The 20,050-nt window shown below is 44.4% G+C and overlaps 3 protein-coding genes across 3 annotated transcripts; 2 read left to right on the plus strand and 1 right to left on the minus strand.

Moving 5' to 3' along the window:
* Positions 1–1,125: 1,125 nt before the first annotated feature.
* Positions 1,126–4,099, plus strand: H6S33_010125 (uncharacterized protein; the record flags this gene model as incomplete). Its single annotated transcript, XM_044841475.1, has 4 exons — positions 1,126–1,299; positions 1,519–2,901; positions 2,965–3,927; positions 3,992–4,099. 4 exons carry the CDS (start codon positions 1,126–1,128, stop codon positions 4,097–4,099), a joined length of 2,628 nt encoding a protein of 875 aa, XP_044697268.1.
* Positions 4,100–4,748: 649 nt separating this feature from the next.
* H6S33_010126 (uncharacterized protein) lies at positions 4,749–15,439 on the minus strand (the record flags this gene model as incomplete). The annotated part of the gene is made up of 20 exons (XM_044841476.1): positions 4,749–4,971; positions 5,025–5,256; positions 5,317–5,583; positions 5,635–6,321; positions 6,371–7,654; positions 7,701–8,161; positions 8,220–8,376; positions 8,435–8,795; positions 8,850–9,155; positions 9,203–9,301; positions 9,358–10,872; positions 10,930–12,708; positions 12,766–14,502; positions 14,553–14,599; positions 14,697–14,832; positions 14,929–15,016; positions 15,072–15,176; positions 15,227–15,274; positions 15,327–15,358; positions 15,425–15,439. 20 exons carry the CDS (start codon positions 15,437–15,439, stop codon positions 4,749–4,751), a joined length of 9,579 nt encoding a protein of 3,192 aa, XP_044697269.1.
* Positions 15,440–16,608: 1,169 nt separating this feature from the next.
* Positions 16,609–17,753, plus strand: H6S33_010127 (uncharacterized protein; the record flags this gene model as incomplete). The annotated part of the gene is made up of 4 exons (XM_044841477.1): positions 16,609–16,704; positions 16,758–17,099; positions 17,165–17,344; positions 17,403–17,753. 4 exons carry the CDS (start codon positions 16,609–16,611, stop codon positions 17,751–17,753), a joined length of 969 nt encoding a protein of 322 aa, XP_044697270.1.
* Positions 17,754–20,050: the final 2,297 nt, after the last annotated feature.

Here is a 20,050-nt window from a genome sequence, read left to right on the forward strand (position 1 = left end):
CATGCACGAGACACAGCTTATCACTCGGTTCTAGAAAGAGTTTGCCAAGAATCTCGTTTCATTTAACGGCCGGCTCGGATATCTCGGAACGGCGCTAGGTATTATTTCCTGCCCTGCGATTCCCGTTCTCGTCTTGATAGTCCCTACCTCTTAGATTATGTGTACTAAACCATTCCTCTTTCCGCCATCGTAGCGTCCTGACAAAACTGGTTGAAGAACGGGATGAATGGCATGCCCCTATCATGCATTGGAGCCAGGAGTGCATGGTGTGTACCTGTATGATGCATTTTTAAGGTCACATAAACAAACGTTTCTAGACGATCGCAAAGCTGGCATGCTTGCACAGCTATCCAACATCATCATCTTCTTCATCCATAACACCAGTGTCTCAGGTACTACAGGTGATCTTACTCATCATATTGTCGCTTCCCCTCTTCTTCCCCCCACCCTCACAAAGGAGCAAAAATACTCTAGTAAAAAAAAAAAAAAAAAAAAATACTGATTATGAGACTGCGATGCACAACGTTTGCTTAGATCCATAATTGCTTGTGGGAGGTTGAGTTAAGTTTTGAGCGAGTCAGAGTAATACCATCTGCATAACTCGGAGGACTGCTACTGAGAGCGCTGCCAAGACCATTCAACCCCTGCTGCTGCTCCTCCTACAGTTGTCAACTCCTCCACCACCACCACAAATGTGGTTTGGCTCAGCTTGCAAGTTTACTAGTTTCCTATTCCTGGGACACCCAGATCGCTCTAAACTCTCCGCCCATCTCTCTTCCCCTGTCGCCAGAAGACTTCCAGATCTGTTCCGACTCCGTACTCTTACGCACTGCTCTCTACCCATACGCAGACAGTAGGTACTGTACTGTCGACAAGAAGCAGCAGGAAGCAACTCTCAACCACTCACGCCACTCGTGCACCCCCGTTACAGGGTCAACTAACTCCCACAGCTCCTGTCAACCTCTCTATTGTCTCTCCTTGTTCCGAGTGGGGCCCACCGTCGCGCGCTGTACCTGAATGTGAATTTACGAAACATCCACATTCACCTTCAACCATTTTACACCTCCGAGGGGCACTGCCGACAACAGACAAATCCGCCGGTACTCATCGCTGCCTCTTTAGAGTATGTTAAACGTCATGGGCTCGACAAAGCCGCTGTATCCTTCCTCCTACGATCCCGAACTGCGAAATGGGTCGCCGAGGTATGTCGCGGCGGGTACAAACAGCTGTCCGCCATCTCATATTCTTGAGAAGCACTTCTCGTCACCGTCAGAGGAGTCTCATCCTAGATTCAATGCTGTGAGGATTTACCGTTCTTTTTTGTGTGTTTTTTCACCTTCTTTGCCGTACCCCTTGGCGTACTTTAGATGATGAAAGGGGGTTGGGGGGGGGGTGTGAAGGGGTGGGTTGGGTGGGGCGACTTGATGTCCTATTCTACTTCAATTTAGTTCTTATACCATAGATAAATCTCAGGACTAATAGCAAGGCTTTCGTAACGTCTGCCTTTCAATGATATAGTTAAACAAATCCCGCCCACGCTCCTCCGCACTCTTAAATGTCAATGATCCCATGGCTATGCACCTGCTCGTTGAAACCGCCATTGTCGATTCCAATGTGTACGAAATCCTCTCTTTCGAAGAAGTCGATGAGCTTAAAAAGGAGCACAACTTCCTCACAAATCGCATCGACGCGTCTAAGCGTAAACTCGCCCTGGAATCCAAAGTTCGCGACGCAGCGCTTTCCCTTAGCAGGTTGTACTCTAATAAGAAGGCTCGTGGAAGGAGATCTCTATTGGGCGGGGTAAGTGATGTTACAAAGCATACTGATGAGGAACTTACTGCGAGCAATCGCAAGTGTGAGGACCTGTCTCAGGAGCTCTGGAGGCTCAGTAATCGGGCCATGGAGATTCAGCGCAGGTTGCTACAGCACAGCGCAGGAATACTCGGGATGACCCATCAGAGCTCAATCCAGCAAAGGGCTTATCCCAGCAGCTCGATGCCCCCAGGCTCGCCATCAAGCCAGTACACCCTGGTAAACCGGAATGTAACAAATTCATCTCTCACGGTCGAGTTTGATGACCGGTCTTTCTACAGAACCCCGGACAAGCTTGATGATTTCGGCGGTTATGATAGACGGAGCTCTCATACAAAATTCCCCCAGCTTGATACTGGTGGTGCCTCGCGACGAGGTTCCGCCACTATAGATGACCCGTACCTGGGTCGCCGGTTAGAAGACCTCAATATTCAAGTTAGGAATATCGTACTCCAGTTGACGAGCGCCCAAGGTATTCCTTTACCTCAACATCTTCAGCCCAATGGCTCTATGGGTGGGAGCAGTAGTCTACAAGAGCAACTTACACAACTTGAACAAAGTATAAATTTTATTCAACAACATCCTGCCCCATCACCGGCATCCCCGGGTTCCAACTTCGCTGCACAGGAGCTTGAAAGGACCGACACAATTCTCTCCACCCTCTGGGACATGCTCATACTCGGCGAGGAAGAAGTGCGTTCGCAGAAACGTGCACTTAGACAAGAGGGTCAAAATAACGTACTCGAATATCCCGATAGTGAAGATGAGGAAGACCAGCATGCCGAATATAGTATATCTACTTTCTCCGCAAAGGTCCAGGCACTTTACACTCGTGCGACCACGTTACGGGAAGAACGGACTATGCTCCGGCAACAAAATTCACAACAGCGCTCCCGCTTTGAGGCAGAATCGACCGCATTGAAGGAGAAGCATTCTTCCCGCGAGGATAATCTCAGTCACGAACTTTCTACTCTCAGTAGCCAACTCGATGCAATGTCTAATATTGTTGAGCAACGTGAAAAGGAAATTATGGTAGCTGAAACAAAATCGAAAGCTCTCTCGGACGAACTGGCTATAATCCGGTCAGAGGTAAGACACAGATGAAGCGAAGCTAGGATTTCTCGAGAGGAACTAACAGTCATTATGATACAGTTGGATCAACATCGACGCCTAGAAGCCCACCGACAATCAGATAGCTCGGGCCATGGACAAAGTGACCTTGAAGAAGAACGGCGGGCACGGTTTGAAGCAGAGGAGGCATTGTGCGCACAGCTTAAGGACAAAGAAGAGCTTCTAATGGCTCTTCAAGGTGAATTGGAAGAGGCGCGGGAGGATCGTGATATCATGAAAGTAGAGCTAGATGCACTTACGTCCGAGTCTGATGACCGCCTGAAGAAGCTTGAAACTGAACTTGCCGCTCTTGTTGTAGCAAAATCCGCCGCAGAAGAAGCAGGAAGAAGCGCTCAGTCCGAGCTTGAGGTTAATAAATCCCAAATGTCGAGAATGGACGAGGAAATGCGAGGTTTGGAAGGGAAAGTAGCAGAGCTATCAACAGAGGTTGCTATGCTGAAGGCAGAGCTTGATTCTGCATATGGCTCTAAATCCCAGCGCGCTGCAGAAACTGCCCAAGCTCGTGCTGCTGCCGCTGCGCTCGAAGCCGCAAATAAGGGGCCGCAGACGGTTGACCCAGGTCTACTCCAGGAGGTAGAAGCCCTTGCAACTAAGAACTATGAATTGATGGAAGAGCTTGCACTTCTCAAGGCTACGAAGTCCTCCGGAAATGCAGACCTCGAAAAGAGATGTAAAGTGCTTCAAGCAGAACTCGATGGAATGCTTGCCGATTTTGAAAACTTGACTAAACAGTCCATCGAGAACGAAAATGATCGTATCAAATTAGAAGGGGTCATTGATGGTCTGCGTGACCGGTGTGAAACCTTAGAAACCAGTTTGGCGGACGAGAGAGTCCGGTGGTTAGGAATGCGCACCCCTAGTGCTGATGGAAAGCTCGGTACAGGGCGTTATGGCGATGGTGAAAGCACTAGCACACATGTTCTCAAGACGGAGTTCAAAAAGATGATGCGTGATATGCGGTCCGAGTCTATGAAGACGTTACGGGTAAATATATCTCCACTTCCAGCCGGAAACCCCGTTCGTCACTAATATTTCTTCTGTAACCTAGGCCGAGCAAGAACATAGGCGACACTTGGAACAACAAATCCGTGCCATGAAGCAGGAAGCAATATCACGGCGTGGCACAGTCTCCTCCGCAAAAGCGAGCATATCATGATGACCATGTTGAGCCTATCCATGATTTTCTAATTCATGAATAATGATAGGGTAAATTTCACTAAATAATGTTTTGCACATTGTTTTGCAGGCCATTGTTCCGCGGGGAGGGACAGCGTTTGGATATATTATGGTAAGTACTAATTGATACCCGTAGAAGAGGTAATTTTTGCAAAGGAAGTAAAAAGGGTTGTAGTAGTACTTTATTTACGTTTGGAGATTCCTTTAGACTGGACTCCTGGTTCGACATACCATACTATCTCATGTATGATGAACCTTCTATTGATACTTTCGTTTTCCTTGATTATGCTTAAATCAATCATATTTTGTTTATTGATCTTCCATTTATTTTCACGACTGCCCTCAATAGTATTTCATCTTCCTTTCTTGTAATGTAATTATTTAGATAATAGGCTGTTCATGAGTTTTTGTACTTTTTTTCCAGCTGCGACTATCTTGGACGGAATACAAATGATTTTAGTGGCGATGTTCATTCCCACCACAAAATACCACCTAAGACATATAATTTGAATACACTACTAACACCCTAAAATAATCTACAAAGGAAACCTTTCTGTGTTAAATTTACAAGAATAAAGGAAATTATCCATCCGTTAACGCCTAGCTTCAGAACTAACCGCCCCTAATCTCTAAGAAAGAGCTGCAGTACTGTTAAACGAATTTACTGCGAGTCCAATTTTCTTAAATAGGAATTTCCGCGAAGATTCGTCCTTTGTTGGAATAAATGGACCCTGTCGATTTCCGCGCAATATGAGAACTATTCCGGTTCTTTCCATGCTGATAGTCTGCAAATCCTTGAGTTGGACGTCCCACTCGGTATATAGCTTTTTCGACTTGACAAGCATTATGCGGCTAAGTCATTGCGTTAAAAAGCGTTTCCTGCAATTCATGTATTTGGCACTTACGTATACGTCAATATCACGACAACGTCCTGTTCCGGGAGCTCTAAGTGTGCAATGTACTCCTCGTTGAAATATTTTCCGGTATCCAAATTCTTCAGCCAAAATTGGCCAAGAGCCTCTCGCTGAGAATAAGGTCGAACAACGCCGTCTTGGCCAATATGTCTAGTCAATCGGACACGGTCTAGGCCATCTGCATCAAATACTGTGGTGGTGTTGCGGACTCCTTCAGAAACATCTAGAAGTTCGCGAAGTTAGTAAGTGCAGAGGATTTCAAGGCTGAAAGGGTATCTTATACTTGATGCAAGATCAAATACTCCAATAACAGGTTTAGTAGCAAAGCCGGCCACTCCTTTGCCAATTCCCTTCAAAAATCCGGAAACTCCTTCGCGTTCCGCCCCTTCAAGTGGTTTACGTGCCAGTCCGCCTACCCCACTCGCTAAGCTAGTGATGAATGAATTTGCGCCTTGAGTGACACCATAGAGTGCATGCTTTGGTCGGTTACGTGAACGAGAAATACGTCTGCGATCCTGAAATTGTTTGTCGAAAGTAGCAGCCGAAAGACCTATTTCTTATCAGCTTGGTACATATCAGGTTTTTCAGCATAACTCCTTACCTTTCGAAATACTACCAGTAAATTTAGAGAAGCTGTCAGACACGCCAAATACCGATTTCTTCACAAACATAGTAGCCCCCTTTGCGATTCCGAGACCTAGTTCTTGCGGACGATCTGTCATGATAAATCCCTGGTATGGTTCATAAAATATGTCAATAACACCAGAACTAATGTTGTTGAAAAGGCCCACAGGATTTCCCAAGAAGTCTGCTGAACCCAAAATATTGTGAATTTGGTAAAGAAATTCTTGACTGTAATGTGCCGCGAGCCTTTGCTGTAGAACTGGCATAGAAACCCTGGCGTTTGGAAACATCAATGCCGAGAGTTTTACTGGTGCGTCGTTGACATTTCCAATTGCCATTGTCAAGACATTTAGTACAAACATCAAAGGATTTCGGGAAGTTGTCTTATCCTCAGCATTGACAACCTCGGTTCGCAGCAGTGATAAATCAAGTTGCATGGGTTGAATGCAAAACTGTTCGAAATAGTAGTCCTGGCCGGCACTGACAGTCTTGGGCTCTGGAATTTCCAAATCATCGTCACACAGCTTTCCCTCCTCTCTTTCAGACCAACTTGCGCTGGAGATCTTCGAGAAGTCTAGGAGTGCATAAATGAAGTCTTCGTCAATTTCAACCGTCATTTGTTGCAGCAAAACATTAAACAATTTAATGTAAAGAACACCATATGCTTACTATTGTTAGCCAAAATGCATCTCAAGAGCGTTAAATGAACTTACAATCATCTTTGACCCGAGTTACTTCGAATCGAAGGGATGGATGAGTATCTATCTCTTTGCCCGTCTTAGGCACCACGCTAGGATACATGATGATAGGAAATATTCCCCCATAAAGCTGATTGTCAATTTGAATCCATTTGATAAATAGCGTGATGCTCTGTTGTAGTTTAGACTCGCCGAATTTCAGTTCTAAATCGCGGAAGGTTATGTAGGCCAGTTCTTTCAGCTGCCTATTGATCAATGAAATTCCAATACCAGCAAACCGAATCTGCGCTTGGAAGGTTTCTGTGTTGTCCGCATCTCTGACTTCAAAACCAGTCGCGACGCTACTAGAAGATACATTTGGTTTTGGCTTATACAAACTTTTGGAGGCCTTGTAGTTGGATAGGACAAGAGTCTGAGTAGGACCATCAGCGATGACATTGATCTCGATTGTTTTTCGTAATGGCCGGCCATCTTCGCCTAAAGTATCGCTATCAATCTTGAACGGTATAAGGGTCCCGATTTCTGAGAGGCGGACATGTCTGGAGTGGTTGCGAACTACAAGTACTAACTCCTTATTCCTCGCGGCAGGAAAGTCCCATGCATAGGGCATAATACTTCGGGGCGGCAGCTTGTATAGTATCGGTCGAAAGTTGGTCGGCCTATCTTCATCGTCATCCAGATGAGGGTCGGCTTGAAAGAAAGTAAACTCCTGGTTGCTCTCATTACGCATGGAGTATGGCCAATTGTTCTTCTCTAGACTGATGTGAATGAAAATAGTCGCTTTTTCCTGTAATATATCAACCCTGATAAGAGACTGACGTTGATTCGCCTTATGCATCTTTACATGTGTAGACCCCAAGTCAGATATGTTGAAAGGCGATGACCATCTATTGTTAATGCCGGGAAAGAGGAAAGTAAGTTGCTTTTGTTGAGCAGTCTTCAGAAAATGTAACGGAAGTAACTCTCCGGGTTTTAATGTCATTATTTCGGTCGACCCGGCACCGGGTTCCCGAATTTGAAGATCTTCAGAAAGCTTGCTCCTCAAAATGAATCGTGGGGCGAGCGTCACAACTTTGGTCAAGTTGTACTTTCCCTCTCCTTCGTCCACCGATATACCAACATGGATTTCACTTGTTTTCGAAATCGATGGAAGAACCACATCTGTTACGCTTCCTATAGCCTCGAAACTTTGGGGTCTACTCCAGTTTGAATCTCCAACCCTGAGAACAGCTCGATTCTGGCGCTCATCACTCGGGTACGAAAATAAGAATGGCACTGCTTTTTGAGAAGAACCGGAACCTAATTATGTGAGTATGTAATCCAAAATCGGGGCAATGTGAGTTACCTGTTTGAATTTGTCCGGCAGCTGCTTTCGCTTGTTGCAGCAGTGATTTTGACTTGACCATCATGTTCAAACCTGTTTTGTTGAGAATAACATAATGGCTGTAGACACTAATACGGAAGGCACCCCCACTGTCGGGAATCGGAAGGTAATGAAGTCCTAGCCTCAATTCTAGCCCCTGGTTGTCCTTTGCTACAAGATCGTCCTCTTTAGCTAACTCCGAGTCGTTTGAATTTATTATTGCAAATTCGCTGGCGTTGTAGACAGTATCCTGCATGTCAATGTTCATAAGCAGCAAATGAGAGAGTTCCACCACATGCACCGGACTCAATCCTCCTTTGCGTAAGAAGTTGGTCCATTCCTTCTTTGTATTCCTATCATAAATCCTAAATTTGAAATCGTAAGGAAGCAGATTCTGGACCTCCAATGGTGCGGACAGTCTAATTTTCATATAAGGATAAAGACTATAGCAAATATCAGTACTCAAATTAAAAGTATAAACATAATGTGGAGATTGCTTACTTGGTAATGGGGTTGTTCTTCTGGAAGTTGGCATGCATCTGGAAGTAAAATGGAGGCGCATTGTTACCCTCTTCACTATTACAAGTTATACATCGAGTTTGTTTCTTTAGTAGATTTTTCCAAGCTAGGCGATCCTGCGACCATGTATACCCAAAGCCTGCTTTATTGTAGTTAGTGACACGCTATTACACAATCCAAGTTGCCACATCACTCACCATCTGGTCTTAACACCAACGATTGGTGATATGCTGCCTCGATTGGAGCTGGCTGACTTTCCCCTGGCAAGACCTTGTAGACTCTGACAATATGCTGTCCCTCAGCATCCAACACTCCCAATTCTACGGGAATTTGTGAATTGTTTTCCACTACCAACGGTGATCTAAAAGTGATGTGTTTGATGTTATCCGTTCCAAGGTGAACCTCGCATAGAAGACGATGAAGAATACCATCCTTTGCCGGGCGGAGCGTGTACAATGTTTCACCCTCCTTGTTTACCGGGATTTCAACAAGGCTCTCAAATCCGGAATTCTCAATTCTAATTCCAACTATCCCACTCGATCCTTCAGGACTTAAATTCTTTGTGCTTGTTAGCTCGTCTTCCCTCAGATCACATAGGAAGCTAAGTCTTACCTCGCGCATTTTCTCCCATTCTTCAAATCTCCAGGGTGCTTGTTCTCCGTCGTCAAGCTTGATTGCCATTGATTGGTTTTCAGTAGAATCTGATGCAGCCCAAACATGCAAAGTAAAACCGGTCTGGTTTCGAATGCGGTATGGAGAATCAACCCCACGGGGCTTTGTCAACATATCTTCATCCTGTTGCATGAATTGTGCGGCTTTCGAGGCAAGGGCAATGGTCTGTGAAGTGATGGTGGCTTCAAGAGTCTTTCGTGAGACCAGGTCAATCGAGAACTTCTCCGGATTTGCCATTCGAGACATCTACAAACTTAGTAATAAGGCCCTCGTGAGGGGATAAAGCGACTCACATGAAACCCAAGCTGCCATGGCTCGATCAGAGGCTCCCAAGCTGATTTTGAGAAATTATAAATGTTTACAAATGTCTCTATATTAGTATCGGCATCCATCTAGTTACGATTAGCTGACATTCATAGTTGGATATAACCAGACATGAATGTACTACCTCTCCCGACCAATCCCTAACCCTGGCAGTGAATTTCTTCACACTTAGATCCAATAGAGGCAGCTCGTGTTGATCGCCGATCAATATAACTCTCATACCATTAAACTCTGCAGTCAATTCTTCTCTTTTGACAATGGTTGAACCACCCCCAGTAGGTGCACCTCTTTGTGAAACGTTGCTCCTACTGGTAGTGAATGACTTTGCTCCCTTTTTGACCATGGTTGAAACTCCTCTGCCACTTGGTGTTCTCCGCTTCAGAGATTTGCCTGACCCCTTTAACTGCTTTATCTTTGTCGGTTCTGAAGTTTGAGCCTCAGAGCTTTGTTTGGAAGTAGACATTTCGGAGGCTTTATTGAAAATCTGAGTTGCCAGCAATATATCCCTGAGCGATACCCTGAGGACCAGCGGCTCAACATCGACGCGGATACTCTGAACCGACTGGAATTGACTGAGGGTCCGACTGTCCATAGAGAAGTTTAAGGTGAAGTCATCAAGAATGCGAAGACGACTAGTCTCAAATTTGTCCATTCTGCAAAGGAACATCCCAACTTCTTCAACCTGGAGCGTCAATGCATGTTGTTGAGATAACAAGATCTGTTTCGTGCCGAGAACGATTGCCTCAGAATTAGCGATTGCCGGATTAGCAATGAGGATAACTTGCGAGTCGACGATGTTAACACGAAAGGATATATTGATCCCTTGTTGGGTTTGTGGACTTGGTTTATCGCTCTTTTTTACTGTCTTCGAGGTTTCCATCGACTGTATTTTCCGGTCTGATGGAACCGCGAGCCGCATATTACTCTCGTCCGAATCTTCTTCACTGCCCGAACTCTCCTCAAGAGCTTCAGCCAATGTACCTTCCTCTGTTTCCAATCCAGACATCACATAGTCTCGAACTGCAAATATATAGTCAAGTGCAAAAATGATCCTAGGGCTATCGATTGTAAGGAGTGCAACAAGATTTCTCTCAATTCCACCGGAGAGCGTAAAGCTAGCCATAAACTGGGATCCGTCCTTATTAGTTGAAGACATGAATTTGCGGAATTTGTTGGATTCTTGGCGTCGACTATCCTCAATGTTGAAGGACTCAATCAATAACTCTGACTCGATTGAACCATCGCTGATCATCCTCAATTTAACATGTGTTTTGTTCAATGATGCTCGTGACAAACTTGCTGCTTCGAGGTCCTCGATGGGGCTATTGGGATCAGAGACGAAGAGCTCCAATCCAATGCTGCCAACATCGAAGACCATGTCGAGCTTAGTCCAGGTATCTGACCCAACCCCTAATTCAGGATTCAGATGTACAACTTGATCTGACTTTGAAGACTCTTGATTTTTCTCCGCCATCACTTCTTTAGCCGGCTCTGAAGTTTCGGAAGGCAATTCCTCAATGACATTTTCTTCATCTAGCTCGCCAGCAAACACGGCCGGGATTGACCGAGAAAGCTCCAGGAGAAATTTGAATTGCGTTTGGGTCAATTTCAAGTTGAGATCCGACATACCACTCTCTATCTTTAGGTTTTATTAGTTCGGAGCCCACTATTTATAATTTGAAATCCAATTGCTCACCACTAAGTCTGGCCTTTTTGTGTTCTCAATGTGTTCCATATATGTGACTGCGAATGTGAGGTCCAGTTTATCAAGCAGCTCAAGCAGTTCCTTCCGGCCATCTTCGAAGTGGAGCTCAGATGTAAGCCGAGTTTTCCTGATACCGGCCGAAATTTTATTTACAATTGCTGATTCCTCACTGTCTTCAAGTGGAACGAACTTGTTCTGAGCATAAAGCTCTCCCAAGTATGCTGTCAGAACATCCCGCTCTATACTATCTTTTGTGAGTATCCTGGGGAAAACAATAATCGGTGTTCGAACTATAATGTCAAAATGCATCTTGTCGGCATTTTCTTGCAGTGTACTAGCTTGATTAACAGCAGCCTGTCTAGCCGCATTGAATAGAGCCTGCATCTTCCCAAACTTGACTGCAAACTGAATGATTTTTCGGAATGGTTCCTCCACAAAGTTTATTTTAATTGAACCAGAGCGAAGGTAAACGGATGAATTGTACCCAGGGTACGAGCTCTTCACATCAGGATCGAAAGTTTCATATCGGAAATCAGCAAGCTCCTCTCCTTGAATACTAATTAATTGACGCAATGGCGACGCTTCGCCCGCACCTTCGTTAATGTCGTCAAAAAGGGAGAAGTTTCCAAGACGAGCTCCGACTCGCATAGTTTTCCCCATAAGAAAAATTCCGACATCAGCCTTCGCAAGACTCAACGTAGCTAAACGAATTCCATCATTATTCAAGATGAGTGCAATGCTATCCAAATCAATCTTGACGCGAATTTTGTCGGCCTCGGGAGCAAGTTTAGCCAAAGTCTGATCTACCTGCTCTTCTTTGTCGTCCTTCAGGTCTTCAATTCTTCGGGGTTGGGGTGGTGCAGGTGGTGCACCGGGATTCGTGAACGTTGTAATAATGAAATCAAGAAGGGTGAGAAGTGTTTTTCGTGTTACAACCACATTAATTGTTGAGATAGATACGTCTACATTCGTTTCAATTGCTTCAAAAACGGTCATATACTCTGGTGATTCGCGCTTGACTTTGACGTACTTGACGAAGAATAGTGGGTTGTCATTTTTCTGCTCTTGCATAGCGTCAGAAGTAATTATACGTTTGAAATCCGGTGATGGGTCCTCATCAATCAGATCCTCGACGTTCAATGATTTGAGGACCACTTCCGCTCCCATATCGAATGGCCTAATGTAGAAATCTAAGGCAAAATGTTCTGCAACCAAAAGAACCAACTCTTTGTCTGGACTTTCCCCTTCGGGATCTGCCCTGAAAAGTGATCCCCGTAACTCCCCCACAGTAAACTTGAGTTCAAATGTTCGTTGATGTATGCTTGGCGAATCATCTGGAATCCCGTCTGATGCCTCTTCAAATTGCTCATGCTCGTCATCAGAGTCACTATCATCATCTAATACCAGCTCCTTCTGTGCAGAGAACTGAAAGGCACTTGGACGCCGGAGTTCTGCATATCCTTCGGGTTGAGCTTCCTGAATTTGTGGCTTTGTTGGTTTTTCCAATGTGCTTGGTTCGCTATCATCGAGGTTCGGAATTGCCACGTCAATGATTTTCATTAGGGCTTTATACTTCTTATCTGATAAGGAAGCATGGAGAACCGGAAGATGTCCCGAAAGCCGGAATTTGGTGAGATTCGGTGCTTTTGGAAGGATCGATATCTCAACAGTAAAATCAATATTAATTCGATCAACAATATGAAGATGTTTCCTGTCAGAACCCTTTTGAAGCTGGGCAACAGTTTCTTCGATAGAGGGCCCAATAAGAACCTTAATTTTAAGTTAGTTGGCTTATATAATTTTTGCTGATTATAGTTTTATACGAACCTGCGTTGATTCCAATTTCAAGGAGAACTTGTCGTACATCAATCGCTCAAGCTGAGCAAAGTCTTCGTCATTGTATCTTTGCCTCTGTTTTGATTGTATTTCTTTGATATCGGACTTCTTTACCAGATCACTCGTTATACTGACATGACCGGCGTCAAGGATTAAACAGTTAGCCATTTTTTCAGTACAGCTCTCGGGAATAATAATCAAAGGAGCTTGTAGATCCAGTTTGGCATTAAGTGTTTTGTGCTCTTCCAACGCAAACTCCAGACCAGCCCGTGTTTGTTGTCGAATTCCTTCCACGGTGGCACCAGCAGATTCCATCAGCGCGCCGATACTTTCCATGTGTCGCTCCGGTGGTTTGAAAAACTTGAATATCTCTTCAACAAAACGGGGGTTATATATGATTTCCATGCTCCTCATCTTCATTGTGATTGCAGAGTCAGCACTTTCATCGAGGGGGTTTTGTTCAAACGAAGCCTCGAAGAAAGGAGCTTCCAACTCCTTCTGAAGCTGTTGTTCCGATGTTTGCTCGTCGTCCAATTCTTCGATATGATGTTCCACGGGAGGCGCTGGCTGGTTTTTAATTCTTACGATCTGTGGAAATAGAGAACCTGGGGTTGTGCCATCATAAACTCTGAGGCCCCCAAGACTAAGCTCCCCATAGAAGGAATCCGGGCGCTGCAATACCCTCGACTGAAAAGCGTCAAAAAGCAGAGACAGAATCTCCGTTCCTTTCCCGTGTGGATCTCTTTTGAGGGTAAAACTTCCCGTCCTTAAACTCGCCTCGATCTGCATTTTAATTGTTTCACGAGGAAGGTCAATAGACTCCGCAATGATCTTTTTCTCGTCCCAATCAATAGCATCGTATAATTCCTTGCGCTGTTGCTCCGTCATGACTTCACTAGAACCGTGTTCCTCCTCTTTTTTGGGGGCCGACCCCCACACCCATGCCACCCAGCCCTGCGGTTTCTGCTGTTCCTCGGGTTTCTTTACCAACGCCCTTTCTTTCCTAAGCTGGTTCCTGGCTAGTGAACGATAGAACCTTAAATCTTGGTAGGACAGTTTCCATTCCAGCTTTTTTAACTCCTCCTCCTCGTCCAGATCTAGTAGGTCTTCTTTCTTTTGCTTCTTGAAAAGTTCAATATAGCGTTTCCTATCATCCCGTCTCTCCCTAAAGTAGTCCCACGACCACTGTCTGTTCTTCTCATGAATCTGAGCCAGTACAGCGTCTGTGGCAAACTTTAACCAGGCCCTTGGATTTTCCTTTGGTGTAACGCCCTTGGGCTGGTATTTCTTGTACTGTTGGTGACGAATGTAAAAATGGAAGAGATCGACCATCATAAGAACATCTCGATATTGATCCTCGTCAAGAATGAATCCAATCTCATCAAATATCAATTGAGCTTTCAATTTGGGCCTGTCTGGTTTACCGGTTTTACTCATCTCAATACGGCCCTCCCCGCTCACTGGTTTCAAAACAAACTGATGATCTTCTGGAATGTGATCGCCACTAGCGATAAGTCCTTTGAACGCCTCTATTATTTCGTCATGAGTTTTAGGCTTTTTGCCGCCGCGAAAATGTTCTGCATCGGTATTCCAATAAACAGCGAGCGACCCAAGTTTAGCAAGTTTGTGGGTTACTGGGGCATCGTCTTGAACGTAGCTTGGCTCCCAGTGTTCATTTGTAGATACGGCGGAAAACTCTTCGAGAGTAAATCCAAGCGCGAACGGATGCTACTAGGCTTAGCTTCTTACACTACTAATACGGTGCATTACTAACTCACCCCCGGAGTACTAATGGAATCTTCATATCTTATATGAATATTCCTGACTGTGATTTGCAAATTGTCCAAAATCTGCACCTCGGAATATTAGCAGACTAGCCTCACCTTGTGAAGATATATTTATAGTTGCCTTGGTTATCAAACTGTTGGTAAAACTAGAATTCTTTTGTTGCTCCTCATCAGACATTCCTTCAGTACTTCGTTCTTGCAGAAGTTCTGCGTTCCGAAGTTTTTCCTGTTTTACGGCTTGTTGTCTACGTTCCTCTTCCTCTTCGTCATACTGCTCACAGAGGGGACATGGTTCACGGTCAGAAAAACATATCCTAGTCCGGGGGGGCAGAAACACCACCAAAGAATGAAATAAATGCGAACACACCTCCTGGTCGGCCTTTGGGGCTGCTAGTAAGTACACATCCTCGATGATTACTTTAACCGGCTTCCCTTTGAGGTTATTCCATGGGATTCTAAAAGGATAGCATGAGTTACTCGAGTTCAATGGCTGTAGAATGATCCACCTACTGTAAAGTCAATTGCCCTAGATGACCTTCTGATACGTTAAGAGGCAGCTTCATTTGATCTAAGGCCTCCTTTTTCAACTCCAGGTTCCGTAACTTCACATCCCCGCTACCAAAATCATCAGATACATTAAGTTTACTTTGGGTTGAGTTAAATACCTCCATATTCCTACGTTCAGCTGTTTACTATCAAAGTTTTTGATGTACCTATACATTATAAGCATACGCAACACCAACAGTCGAACAACGGGCATCATACATCCCCAGGAATCGGTTCATCAACGTTGCGATCTAATCAATATTCGTAAGCGGGTAGGCTCAACACAAGTTAAAGAGGTCTTTCGAAGGTCAACATACCAGTCCTTCCAACATGATTGCTGAAGTTCCTGAAACTAAAGCTAGAAATGGAGTTTGGTCGTAGTTCTCGTATGATCACCCGATAGACAGCCTCGGATGGTGTTGCAAGCGCTCTGTTAGTCGTATTTTTAGCCGCTCTGGTGTCCTGCGCTGTGGTTGTAGTGAAAGTTTATTCTATGTTATGAGATTGGCAAACGCTTCGCTAACACCCTCAGCTAGCTGGGGTATTTCGATATTTCAGGTTGAATGACAAGAGGGCGGTGATGGTGACTGTGAATCTGAGTGGGAACTGAAAGCGATGGGCGTTAATTTACCAACCCCCGCTATGCATACCAGAACGCAGACACCTACAATCCCAATGACGTGTGCGATACAAGTATACCCATGCACCCTGGCTCTTTAGTGGCGATGTGCCAAGAAAGCTCTCATGTCAACCCCACGATTACCTTATCAGATTGGTTCAAACGAAAAAACTATAGATTAAAAACTTCGTGTACATATATCTTTGTAGTACGCCAATGATCATAATAAATACCCGAGATATGCGGGCGCAGTGCTAATCTATGACATGACCACTTTATCCTTCATTCACACAATTTCGAGTGATCTACGATGATCCATGGTAAGTGGAGTACTGATAACCTGAATATCTAGGGTATCACATGTACCCGGGGTACTTATGTTCAGGGTACGTTACCTGTCGGTCCTTAACTTTTGTTCGATTTGCTATGACGTTGACAACGGATTGCTCAATGCCATGAGATGACGTCACAATGAGTATATCAACAACTGCTCTACATGTATCAACCCAAAGGCACTTTATGTAAGGTTTCGTTTATTGCCGGACCTCCTTTGTAAAATTCTTCAACATCAGGACAATGTTTCGCATAGTTTCTCCACGTCGTATCTCGCCTCCACGTTCTTTAGCAGGGCTACGCAGCCTACATTCGTTCAGTAATAATGTCAAACCTCGTCTCAAGGCTCCTCAACTACAATCATATCCAGAACAGGGGCCCGTGACCCTGTACTTTTCGCACACTGGGAGGGTCTCAAAGTCGTTTTTTTCAAGTACTCCATTGAATTTAATCAAAATCGAGAAGAGATCAAAGATCGAAGCAGAGAGAGAGAATGCCTTGCAGCAAAAACTAGAATCCAATCCCGAGAAAGTCACAACCACGAGTAGCATGACCCCTATATTCGATCCTAAGCCCCGGAATACAGAAACGCATAACGAATCAGGAGATGAGCCGGATATGCTTCGCGGATTGAAATCCGACCTTGTGGGTCCCTTAATTTATATTTAGTGGATACGAATACTAATCATATTTTATAGAGGACAGTTAAGGAAACATTCCAATTAAATGAGGTACCAAAGGAGGTCCTATACATCGGTTTTGGTGGCTTAGTCCCATATCTCGGAACATCTCTATCAACGCTTTACCTTGCATGGGATATAAACTATTCGCAGGAAAATGGCATTGGATATTTAATCAGCGAAGAAACGGCGGGGCACCTTCTCCACATTTTGGAACCATTACAGGTTGGACTAGGTGCCGTTATTTTATCGTTTTTGGGCGCTGTTCACTGGGGGTTAGAGATGGCAGAGTATGGCGGCAAACACTCTTATAAACGTTATTTGCTGAGTATTCTAGCGCCGGTAATTGCTTGGCCAACAGTAAGTTAAGCACTGATCTATGTCACGGCTTTTAGACCAATATTTAACCAGTCTTTCTATAACAGTTATTACTGCCTGTCAATATAGCTTTGATTGCTCAATTCGTTGGGTTTACCGGGATGTATTTCGCAGATTCGACAGCAACAAGTAAAGGGTGGGCACCAAGGTGGTATATGACCTATAGATTCTTATTAACATTCGTTGTGGGTGCATCTATCGTGATGACCTTGGTTGGGCGTGGTCAGGTAAACGAACCTGTGCTCTTGCTATTTGTTTTGGTACATTTAATAACAACTTTTGTAGATCGGGGATAGAGTCTCAAAACTTCCGGGTCCTGCGGCCTATCTTCAGGACCTGCGTGATTCCCAATGGGAAAATCTGCAAAAGGAAGAAAACGAACGTAAAATGAGAGTTGTAAGAGAGAAGATGGAAGAGGCGGAGGCGCAGAAAGAGCGGGACGCCGCCGATGAGGAAGAAAACGACGCTAACGAAGACGACAAAGACGGCAAAGACGATAAAGATGATAAAGACGACGAAGACGGCGATGATAGTTCGAAGAAGGAAAACAGAAATGATACCAAGAAAGGATCTGGAAAAGAGCAAAGGAGTGAAGGAAAAAGTAAAGATAAAAAAGCGAAGGATGAGAAATCCTAGAATAATTGGGTACATGCGAACGATATGAACGAAGATGGGAATTTAGCGATCGACTGGAATTTAAGCATACATGTATGTATAAGAAGTGAGAATGGTTCAGTAAATGATTTAATCATGGTTGTACCAACTTTATAACTACAGTACCAAAAAAGCGGGTGGATCCAGTACCATATCTGGCAAAATACCGTAGGGTTACGGTATTGTTACGGTATTGCTACGGTATAATAGTTAGGATTCCGATTTAATTCACAATTCCGTATTGGTACAGTACCTATTACATCCTCTTTTTTCGTACGGTACAACTGCAAGTAGGGAAAGTGTGCATACATGTTATGTACCTAAGTACATGTAGCCATAGTCTCTTCTTCTTAGCCTGAGCATCTCCATTCTTCGAGTTCTCTTATGAAGGGAGTTGGGTAAAACACATGGATCTACTACACAAACTTCTATACACATGCGGTACATACCACAAATATCGTAAATGACTACCTAGATTAACCTACATGTACTGTACCCACCCATATACGGCCCCAGCCCATCATTGCATATACTGACCGCTTGCCAAACTTATGTAAATACATGTATCATTCATGGCGGCCAGAAACGGGTTACCATTTCTTGGCACTTATATTAAGCGGTTTTTGGAAGACCGGGACTCGAGTGATGGGGTATGTAGGATAGCATAATAGTGATGCATCACGTGACCGGCCTTGGCAGATTCTCATGAGTGTACTTGACTGCGGGAAGCAGTAAAAAAATAATCATTAGGGTAGGCTCAAATAAGGCAAATATCACCGTTTTGGGTAGTATATTGCTTATTCTAATTTCAAGTCTCTAACGACGAACTCCAGCGATTAAGCATTAGTTCACAAAAGGCTTACGCGGTGTATGATCGCTTATTTCAATATAAGGTATCTTTGAAAATAATGACTATATAATCTTTAATCGTGAAGTATTCTTTTACATTAATATACGTTATCTTAGCCTTACGGGTAAATAAGATTTTACAAAAATAAGCGTTATTTAAGATTTAATTTCATATATACCTCTCTATTAAATAACGATCAATACCTCGGCATGATTATTGGTGGATATGTATTATATTAGAGCACGTATTTATATTATTACTAAGCAATTACTAATCGTACAGTACAGTGCTTTTTTTAGTGCACCCCAACCCCCTATTGATTGCGCACCACACCCCTCCTTAGTGCACCCCTATTGCGCACCACACCCCTCCTTAGTGCACCCCTATTGCGCACCACACCCTCCTTAGTGCACCCCTTTTAGCATAAATCAGCAGAACCTAACGTCCCAATTGCACCACCAAAAGCGCCTATCTAAAGACGATTCTGACGGGTCAAAAGGCAGAATATAGAGGCGTTTTGACGATACAGCGGGTAGCCCGTATACTGCTCTCCGATTGGTTGATTTGAGCACCGGAATCGATGATATTGGGTCTAATTTTCCGGTGTCGTCATATATCTGCACGTGTACGAATAGGCGCTCGATTTGGTGCAATTTGTGGGTGAAGATATACTCGATTTGGCCTACCAGTGGAGGTGTATCGCCCTGATTTGGTGCTCTTAGGGTAATATATGTGCCTTTGGTAAACCCTATACGTTTCTGCTCTGTAGGATCGACAAAGGTGAATCGCTGGTAGTAAGCATACGGTTTAGCACCCAAATCGACGATATTTGGGCGCAAATAGTCCCTTTTGTACGCTAATCGGAGAATATCGTCAAAGACGCCAGAAGCACGTGATTTGGTAGGTAAAAGGGCGGTGTTTCTGACGTAATTGGCGGGAACTCGACCCAAAACCCTGGGATTGACGTGATTTGGTGCTGATTCTACCCCTGTTTCTGCTTCCTCTATATCACGGGGACTATAGGCGATAGACTGTGGTGCCAAGGAATACAACCTAGGTAGTGACGTAGACGTGGACGTAGACGTAAAGGTATACTTTGACTATGGACTATGGGTGGCTCTACCTGGTATGATAAACCGGTTGGAGCCCTATGACGTAGTGCGAACAAAGAATAGTATTCGTGGAATAAAATACAGAGGTTGCGTAAAGAAGAAAGAGAAGAAGGAAAACAGACAAAAGCACAAGACAACGCCCCCTTATATATCCATCCATAATCCAACGATGACTAATACCTTCGCGTAACAGAAACCCAAAGAACATAACAGAAATCCCCATTACAAATCCTAATTCCACTGCACGATACCTCCTTCCCTCATCTCAGTTCATCACCTAGCCGAAATACGTAGCTGCCGTTACAGACCACGCCCCC

The sequence above is a fragment of the Morchella sextelata genome, assembly GCF_020137385.1.
Source record: "Morchella sextelata strain SCLS chromosome Unknown scls_4, whole genome shotgun sequence".
NCBI lineage: Eukaryota > Fungi > Ascomycota > Pezizomycetes > Pezizales > Morchellaceae > Morchella > Morchella sextelata.